Raw genomic sequence first — 9129 nt, 5'->3', positions numbered from 1 at the left:
GACCAATTTATAAACAGACATTAAAATACCCACTACTCGCAGATATTAACTATCCGCCACAAATTTTATTCGTGGATATCCGCAGACATGAATATTTTTTTTATCCCTAGTTGAAACCAATTATGATTTGAGGACTAAATTAAAATTTTTAAACAAAAAACGAGGACTAATTAAGTGTTTAAACCAATATGTTTTAGAATGCATTTCATATGTTCTAGAAAACTTATAATGAAAATTCTATTCTGAAAATTGTTTTAAAAATTTTTAAAAACTTATTCGAAAATATTTCTAGAACAAGTAATTTGAAAGTCACTTTTACACGATAAAATAGTCATTTTCAAAAGTATGGGTGTAGCTAGAAATGATGAGAGTGCAAAAAGAAAAAAAAAAGCAGCATATAATCAAGTTTTTTAAAAGGCATCTAATTAACTTAAAATCATATTTTTTTTGTTTCATATACTTTATTTTTTAATTTAATAGTTACAATGAAAGATTGCTCTAGAACAGTTAGATTATTGTAGAGTATTAGAATAGGTGAACTTGATATGTTCTGTTTTGAAAGGACGAAAGGTAAATTGTTTGATACACATATGTGACATTTGACAATGCCTAAGTGTCTTTGTAAGTATGTATGTTCCTTCAATCTTAATATTTCATCACCTAAACTTTGATCCCACCAACCGTTTGTTGAAAGGTGTCTTATAAAGTGCTTTAAACCCAAGCAAACTGCGAAATCAGACACTGGTGGGAAAATGTTAGTAACAAAAGTTAGAACAGTTTTCAATTCCTTCAACCACCCTTTATCAATGCAGTCTTTGATGGATCGCAGGATCCAATCCCTCTTCCCAATTGCGTTGTACTCAATTCTGATCTTAGGAGCTGCAAGGTTAGTGCTAGATAGCTTGAAGATGAAGCAGAGCTCTGTTTTGAGACTCTATGGCATGCCACATGGTGGAAGAAGCAGATTACCTGTTGTAGTTTTGGCAGAGGATCGATTTGAGGATAATTGCAATGTGTTTGAGGGGACTTGGGTTTGGGACAATGTGTCCTATCCTCAGTATGAAGAAGAGAGTTGCCCTTACTTGGTCAAGCAAACCACATGCCACAAGAATGGTAGACCTGATTCTTTCTACAAGAACTGGAGGTGGCAGCCTAAAGGATGCAACCTTCCAAGGTTTTGCCAATTGCCACCCTTCTCTTTATGCACATTTATCTTTTTATGTTCTGCCTTTGTTTTCTAGTTCAATGATCATTGGAAAAATCACATTTTTTTTTATTTGAGTAAATAGTTCAGTCACTAGTTGTATAACATGTTTTTAAGCGATGACATTCTAACTTTTTAACTCCCTTAAGTTTTTTGTATAAAAATATTTTATATCTCTCACATGTATAATAAATATGTTAAATTTTACTATATCTATTGTAAAAATAGTATATCTTCTCATAAGCATAAAGAAAACTATTTCATGTTTCTAGAGTAACAAAGTAAACAGTGCAGTGCATTATTGTTAAGAAAATTAGATAGGAACCCTCGTAGACCTGGAATATTTCCTTGATTTGTGACATTGGAATAGTGAGGTTTACTTAAATTGTTCTGTGTTTCTTGACTTCAGATTCAACGCTTTGAAGATGTTGCACATGTTGAGGGACAAGAGGATAATGTTCATTGGAGACTCATTACAAAGAGGCCAATTTGAGTCCATGATCTGTTTGATACAATCTGTAATTCCTGAAGGAAAGAAATCCCTCCAAAGAATCCCACCGATGAAGATCTTCAAAATTGAGGTATATCAGACATAATATTACTATACCTTACAGCATCTGAAAATTTACTTGATGAAATTGGAGCAAATCCAAAATCGTTCCTAAGAAATGTGCTAGGACACATCAATTGATAAAAATGGGAAAATCTTACCCTTGAACCCAGAAATCAAGGACTAATGATGTCAAAAGGTGTAAATTTTAGGGACCTATTATTAAGAACTAATATGTCTAACCCTTAATCATTCAAAAATGAATTTGGGGTTTTATTTTCACCAAATCCACTTTGCTAAGATGTCCTGTAGCTTTGATTTTTGTAGGAGTTTAATGCATCGATTGAGTACTATTGGGCTCCATTCATTGTGGAATCCATTTCAGATCATGCAACAAATCACACAGTGCACAAGAGAATGGTCAAGCTAGACTCAATAAATAACCATGGCAAACATTGGAAAGGAGTGGACATTCTGGTGTTCGAGAGCTATGTTTGGTGGATGCACAAACCTTTGATCAATGCTACGTGAGTGTCCAATGCTAAGTGTAGTTGAATGTTCATAGCAGAAACTTCATTATTCCTTTACTGAAAAAGTTTGAAAATTTTTTCATTTTTTTAAGATATGGATCACCACACCATGTCAAAGAATATGAAGTTACCACAGCATACAAGTTGGCTTTGGAAACATGGGCTAATTGGTTAGAATCAAACATCAAACCAATGACTCAAAAGGTGTTTTTCATGAGTATGTCTCCAACACATCTGTGGTGAGTTCTCAATCTTTTCTCTCTGTAAAAATTTGTTGAGTTTGAATCATCATTTTCTTTATTTTTCGATGATATAAATAAAGCAGAAGTTCTTGAGCACATCAGATGACATTGTTCAACAGTTCTTCTTAAGTGGTGTAAAAGATCCACCTTTTTATCAGCCGTTTTTGTTTCATGTCAGGGATATGTTTCCAGAATAGTTAAGATGAAAAAAATATTTTCGCTGTTATCTATACAAATTTGTAAAAAACAAAAACAAGTGAAAGTAATGTAATATTTTTATACTCATTTTTGTGAAAAACAAAAACATATGACATGTGTGATCCCCTTTTCACTTTTTGGCTCCAAATTTTTTCTAGAATAATTTCATGCTACTAGGAATTTAATTTTTCATTCAAAATCTACTGAAAATAATTTTTAAAACAAGTTTGTTAGAAACCAAAAGATCAAGCTCGCTTGTATCCTCAAACCCCGAGTTGTTTGGAATGCCAAAGTGAACTAAAATGAATGATGTAAAATGGAAAAATAATAGCAGACATGCTTTAACTCATTCAATTCATTTTCCTTCATATGTATTTGAACAGTTCCTAAAAATGACAACTGATTTTCCATCTTCAGGAGCTGGGAATGGAAACCTGGAAGCAATGAAAACTGCTTCAATGAGTCGTACCCAATCCAAGGTCCATACTGGGGTACAGGCTCAAATCTTGAAATTATGAAGCTAATACATGATGCACTACAAGTACTGAAAATAGATGTCACCCTTTTGAATATCACCCAATTATCAGAGTACAGAAAAGATGCTCACACATCAGTTTATGGGGAGAGAAAGGGCAAGCTATTGACCAAAGAACAAAGAGCCAACCCAACAGATTTTGCTGATTGCATTCACTGGTGCCTACCTGGAGTCCCAGATGCATGGAATGAAATCCTATATGCATATCTATTAAAGGGTTATCAAAACTTCTCTTGACATGGGCAGAGAAGCCATGAAAGAAAGCACAAGCATCTCTCAAATGGGGGCACACATCTTCTTTCATACTCATCATTCAATTCCATTTTCAGAAACAAACACTTTTTGTAAAACAGATGTACATACCATTTGACTAACTATCAATATCAAGAGATAGATACCATTTACACACCAAGTAAAACATTTTTCGGGTATGCAGATTGAGAAAGAAAATAAAATAAAAGGCACTTTTAAAGCAACCAACGTGCAAAAATTATCATCACAATTTATTATTACCATTTCTTCATGGAAACCGAAACAATGTAGTTTTCAGTAAGAACTTCCACATGCCAAAAATGAAGAGCCAAAGCAATTGGTCTGTCATTATTTACATGAAGTCTAATTGTATTTAGAGCAGCTCCCACTCACTCTCTGAATCATGCTGCTCTTGGACATTCTTCGATTCCACATCCGTTCTGATGCTTAATGGTAATAAAGTTTCCAAAAAGTCTCTTCTAGGCTCAATATCACAGTCTCCATACCATATTGCTAACTGCTCATACTCCTTGGATAACCTCTTCTTTGAAGCAAATGCATCCTGGATTCTTTTCTGCATGAGCAAGATCATAATATGCAATAACTTATTTCCAAAAATAAACTTTATTTCCTCTTCCTACCCTACCCATTTTCATGTAAAACATATAAAGAATCAAGGGAGATATGTCAAAGCAACTACTATATCACAAAAAAAAACATTATAACTATAGCTTTTAAAGAGTAGCAGAGTAGCAGTGGTGTTACTTGGTAAGTACTAAATTGTACTAAGGATAAAGCACAAAAAATACAATGTCTACTTAGTTTACACATTAAAACATAAGAAGAGAGGCCAAGGAAAATACCTTATATGATCGAAGCTTTCGAGTTCTACAGGCAACTGCATGCAGTTCACTATCGTCCACATTTACACAGTTTTTGTCAACCTTCGGATCATCATTCAATTGAATGACTTCCGTGCAGGATTCAAGAGAACACACCAGTGATTTATCTGAAGAAGCAAAAGTCACATTAGATAGGAGACAATACACTTAAATGAAATTAAACATGTTATCATTGATTATAAGATTCCTAAGTAAAAAATCTGTTCGTATTGTTATTTTTCTCAAGTAATATACAAGGTAAATATTTTTGTCTACTTCACTTTAATTGAATTTTACACAAAAATGAAATAATGAAAAAAAAGAAACTAATGAAAATGGTAATTATCTGTGTGGATACACTATGTACCTGGATTTGGATAAACCATAAGACTTGCAAAAACAGCAGGTTTACACACTTAGTAAGGCACAGATGGCTTTAACTGTGGATAACATAAAGCCAAAAGCCATATAGTGAAGCAAGTTATTCAGATATCTTTTATTTTATTTCATCTGGATGGAGCTCAAAATTTTGTCAATATATTATTTGACCCAATTGTTTAATATAACTATATCTCATCTGGCAAACATCTTATAGCGCTATATTGAGAACAACATGTATGCTATTCCCAAGTCTACATGAATTATCCAAAGACATTATTTCATTGATCATGAAATATACAACAGATGAAAGAAAAATTTCTCATAAATAGAAATTTGGAGATGCCAACCTTTTGATCCCATAGATTGACAGAAACCAGAGAACACGAGACCACCCTGAGGTTCCATGACTTCACGAGCTGGATGGGTGGAAGATTCACAACATACAGGCAAAACGAAACTATCTGAAGTAGCACACAGAGAAGCATCACCTGGATTTCTTTTGCAAGATTCATTTTCATAGGAACTACTGGAGCATGAAGGTTCTGTCCTTGTCATAGGCCTTTCACTCGACACTGAAACATCAGGTGAAACTTCAGCTAGTATACCATGTGTGTTCTGGTAAGCATTAGATGATTCCCTAAGCAAGGAGACATTAGTTGATTCTTTCTCATCGAGAGACTGGGAACTCAATAATTGGGATGTGGATGAATTCCTAGCATTTTTTTCAACAATCAAGCATGAATTTTGACGTGGATTCACATCTCTGTTATCCTTTGTTCTGATTGAAACTTTGTATCCACTTTCAAAAGAATCAAAACATGGTTCACTGTGTATAGGGAATTCCAGGGGTCCTTTCTCTCCAACAGACATCATGTTCAATGGTTTAGGAACAGATTCAAGAGCAACCACTTCACTGCTTGTATGGATATTTTCTTTTGTAGATACAGAAGTTCCTCTGGAGTCATCACCAACCTCTTCCTGAGAAATGTAAGAATCTTCCACCTCTAGGGAAACTGTGCAAGATTCATCACTAACTTGATTTACGTTCCTGGTATGAACACCAACTTTCTGAATATCAGCAATATCCATGGCATTAGTATCGCGCAATGCCAAACAAAAATAATTAATGGGAGTTTCCTCATCAAGACTCTGGGGACTCCACACCTTGGAGGAGGATGAATTCATAGCATTTTCATCAGCAATCAGACATGAGTTTTTCTCTGCATTCATGTATATGTTAACCTTTGTTTTGATTGAAACTTCCCATCCACTGTCAAAAGAAGAAGATTCACTGTGCATAGAGAATTCCAGGGATTCTTTCTCTCCAAGAGACATCAAGTTCATTGGTTTAGGATCAGACTCAACAGCAAACTCTTCAAAGCAGGTGTGGAAGTTTTCTCTCTCAGACTCAGAAGTTCCTCTTGAGTCAACACCAACTTCTTCCTGAGTGATGTAAGAATCTTCCAACTCCAGGGAAGCTGAGCACGATTCATCACTCTCTTGATATGCAGGGATGTTCTTGACAGGAACACCATCTTGATTATAATCAGCACTACCAATGGCAACCTCTTCAAAGCTGATGTGGAAGTTTTCTTTCTTAGACTCGGAAGTTCCTCTTGAGTCAACACCAACTTCTTCCTTGGTGATGCAAGAACCTTCCAACCCCAGGGAAACTGAACCCGATTCATGGATGTTCTTGACAGGAACACCATGTTGCTTATGGTCATCATTATCAGTGGCATTGGAATTCATAAATGCCACATAATAATGATTGATGGGATTTTCCTCATCCCTTTCTTTATTATTATCTTTACAAACAGAATCTACTGAAAAGTCAATGTTATTTGTCTCAGCTACCAGAAGATGATCTTCATATTTTGAACTGGCCAATGAATCTAAGGGAAGTAGTTCATGTACAACTCCAGAATAAAACTTTTTCACACTATCTCCAACATTCTGGACCTGATTCTCAAGATATTTTTTAGCATCCTGAAAACAACAAATAAAGAGAAAATAACAAAGAAACTTAAAGATTGCAATTTTTCCAACCTCAAGATATGTTATACAACTACAAGAGAATGAACAAAGATCAAACCACAAGTGTAAATCTGTAATTGAATCGTTTAAGTTCTTTGACAACCAGAAGAATGAAGTTCTTTAAACTTCCCCATGGATAGCAATGCATTAATTAAATGATAAAAATAAAGTCTTTCTACTTTTGAGGTTTCAAATACGAGTTACAAAATATGGCAAAGGTGAGGAGGGAAGACAAACAAAAGGAAAAGTAGAAAAACAATGAAATAGTACCTGTCCTACAATATCATCCACCTCGTGGCACACTGCTTCAAACTTCTGGTAAATATTCCCAACCCATTTATTACTGTTAAACCTCAAATCCATCACGAACTTGTAACACTGTACCAGGACAAGAACTTTGAATCCTCAGGTTCGTGAAAATAGCATTTCAATCCTAGATGAAACTGCAACAACAACGGAAAAAGTTTTAATGCCTATCATAAAAAAAATGGAATCAATCCCATTCTTCAAATTCAGCCGCAAATCCCATGATTTGAGCAGTATGTGCGCAGTATGTGCTATAAACCCTCCCTTGAACCAAAAAATATTCCGTACATTAATAGGATAAAAAAAGCTTTATCTGAAAGGTGAAATTCCACCATCCTTTTGCTTGAAAATAAAAAATCGTTAAGACAATTAAACAGGCACCAATACAACCCTCCGTCCAAGTTTCAAATTTTCATAGATTCTTTTCTGACTTCCATATAAACAGTATTTTCATCCTACCATATAAACATTTCATATTTCCCAGAATACAACTTTGAACTCTTTGGGATTGTATTTCATATTTCCAGAATACAACTTTGAACTCATTGTGATTGTAAATTACTTCCGGATGGAATGTCAATAACAACACACAAAAACAATAACAAAAACGAGGAGAAAGAAAGGAATAAGAATAATTCATGCAATACCCAATTCTCAATATGTTCATATTATGGAACGAGCCATCAGAACAATACATACACATGCAAACAATACATGAAACATAAACCTGCATGATGCACATATTCTTATCCTGTTATAGTTATAAGACACAAAGATGATCAAAACATGTTTAGGTGAGTGCAGAGCATTCAGCGGTAGTGAGAACGCATTCGGTGGTAGTGAGAACAAAAAAAGGTATGCAAAAGATGAAAACTTTAAAGTCCTGATCAATTTTGAGGAGAAACAATCTAGGCCGGGGTGTGATCAAATAAGCATGGCCAAAATTCAATTTAAGTAAATTATAGGATAAGAAGAACATACAAAGAAACGGTGATCAGCAACCAGCAACGTCAGCAACCGGTGACCGACCAAACAATTGAGATGCAGGGTGAGAACGGATTCCGAATTTGAGGTTGAGGAGTGAAATCAGAGGGTTTTAAGAAAGAGAAACCTTCACTCAAACAGAATAAATCTGTTTGTTGTTATTATATTTTCTCCTAAACTACGGAGGACGTTTTTTCGGGTATTATTCCTCTTAATTTATTATTATTATATTTTTATTACTCTCCCTAAATTTGTTTAGAATTAAAACTAATATATTCTTTTAATACTTAATTATAATTTAAGTATCCATAAATTTGGGAATTTTTCTTTGAGTCTCCACGCTTAAATTATTTAATTGAATATGTTAACTTAACATGTAGTGTTAAAGAGATGACATGATTGTTATGTGATTTTATTGAGTTGTCGTTACATTTACTCGTATACTATTTTAAAATTTTATAAATTATGATTTTATAATTTTATAATTTTATAAGGAAATCGAGAAGTATTATCTAATTTGTAACCTAGATTCGAATTGATGTGTGTACAAATAAGTTTTATACACTTAAAATATCTTGTAGGCTTAAATTTTGCATACAAAATTCATTCATAAAAATTTAATTTTAATTTAAATCCATGCAAATATACAAAATACATCGTATGCATGGTGATGAAATTAGACAATATCTATTATTAATGTTCGAGAAATTTTTTATGGTGTCAAAGTGAGTCAATCCGACTCACACAGGTTGGTTCACCACAGGTTGAGTAAAAAAATGATCGACCCAACTTGACTCACTTTTGTTGTAAGTCAAAAACTTTGCAACCAAGTCAAACCCACCACGGTTGGTGGGTTAGTGGGTTGACTCACTTACGATTTTTATTTTTTGTAATTTATTTTATATATTTATTATTGTAATGGGAGTGAATTGACTGAATCTATTTTTTATAATGGTGGAATTAATGTGCTCACTTAATTCTCGAAATATTAGTATAAAGATAGTAGTTAAAGATTAAAGTATTAAAATA

At 33.9% G+C, this 9129-nt stretch overlaps 2 protein-coding genes across 3 annotated transcripts; one reads left to right on the top strand and one right to left on the bottom strand.

Annotated features, from left to right (window-relative positions):
- Nucleotides 1-723: 723 nt before the first annotated feature.
- TBL31 (trichome birefringence-like protein (DUF828)) lies at nucleotides 724-3690 on the top strand. Its single transcript, XM_028054811.2, has 5 exons — nucleotides 724-1174; nucleotides 1614-1785; nucleotides 2082-2281; nucleotides 2377-2523; nucleotides 3142-3690. Exons 1-5 carry the CDS (start codon nucleotides 753-755, stop codon nucleotides 3494-3496), a joined length of 1296 nt encoding a protein of 431 aa, XP_027910612.1. The 5' UTR covers nucleotides 724-752; the 3' UTR covers nucleotides 3497-3690.
- Nucleotides 3691-3741: 51 nt separating this feature from the next.
- LOC114169584 (uncharacterized) lies at nucleotides 3742-8255 on the bottom strand. Of its 2 annotated transcripts, none has more exons than XM_028054809.2 (5): nucleotides 8098-8255; nucleotides 7081-7253; nucleotides 5121-6762; nucleotides 4375-4520; nucleotides 3742-4085 (listed from the first exon to the last, which is right to left on the bottom strand). In XM_028054809.2, exons 2-5 carry the CDS (start codon nucleotides 7171-7173, stop codon nucleotides 3885-3887), a joined length of 2082 nt encoding a protein of 693 aa, XP_027910610.2. In that variant the 5' UTR covers nucleotides 7174-7253; nucleotides 8098-8255; the 3' UTR covers nucleotides 3742-3884. The 2 variants fall into 2 exon arrangements, with proteins under 2 accessions (XP_027910610.2, XP_027910611.2); XM_028054810.2 differs by having other exon boundaries at nucleotides 7081-7188; nucleotides 8098-8244.
- Nucleotides 8256-9129: the final 874 nt, after the last annotated feature.

This window comes from Vigna unguiculata, chromosome 11, assembly GCF_037176805.1.
Source record: "Vigna unguiculata cultivar grain cowpea cultivar isolate G323 ecotype 2 chromosome 11, ASM3717680v1, whole genome shotgun sequence".
NCBI classification, from domain to species: domain Eukaryota; kingdom Viridiplantae; phylum Streptophyta; class Magnoliopsida; order Fabales; family Fabaceae; genus Vigna; species Vigna unguiculata.
This window is presented reverse-complemented; position numbering and strand designations above follow the sequence as displayed.

Bases quoted from the DNA above. Each gene is read 5' to 3' on its own strand.
- LOC114169584 (XM_028054809.2), bottom strand. From the start codon at position 7,173: ATGGATTTGAGGTTTAACAGTAATAAATGGGTTGGGAATATTTACCAG. The intron at 4,521-5,120 runs GTTGGCATCTCC...TTGCTTCTTCAG, and splicing joins TCAATCTATGGGATCAAAAG to ATAAATCACTGGTGTGTTCT. The intron at 4,086-4,374 runs GTATTTTCCTTG...TTGCTCATGCAG, and splicing joins GAAAGCTTCGATCATATAAG to AAAAGAATCCAGGATGCATT.
- TBL31 (XM_028054811.2), top strand. From the start codon at position 753: ATGTTAGTAACAAAAGTTAGAACAGTTTTCAATTCCTTCAACCACCCT. The intron at 1,175-1,613 runs GTTTTGCCAATT...TCTTGACTTCAG, and splicing joins AAAGGATGCAACCTTCCAAG to ATTCAACGCTTTGAAGATGT. The intron at 2,282-2,376 runs GTGAGTGTCCAA...CATTTTTTTAAG, and splicing joins AAACCTTTGATCAATGCTAC to ATATGGATCACCACACCATG.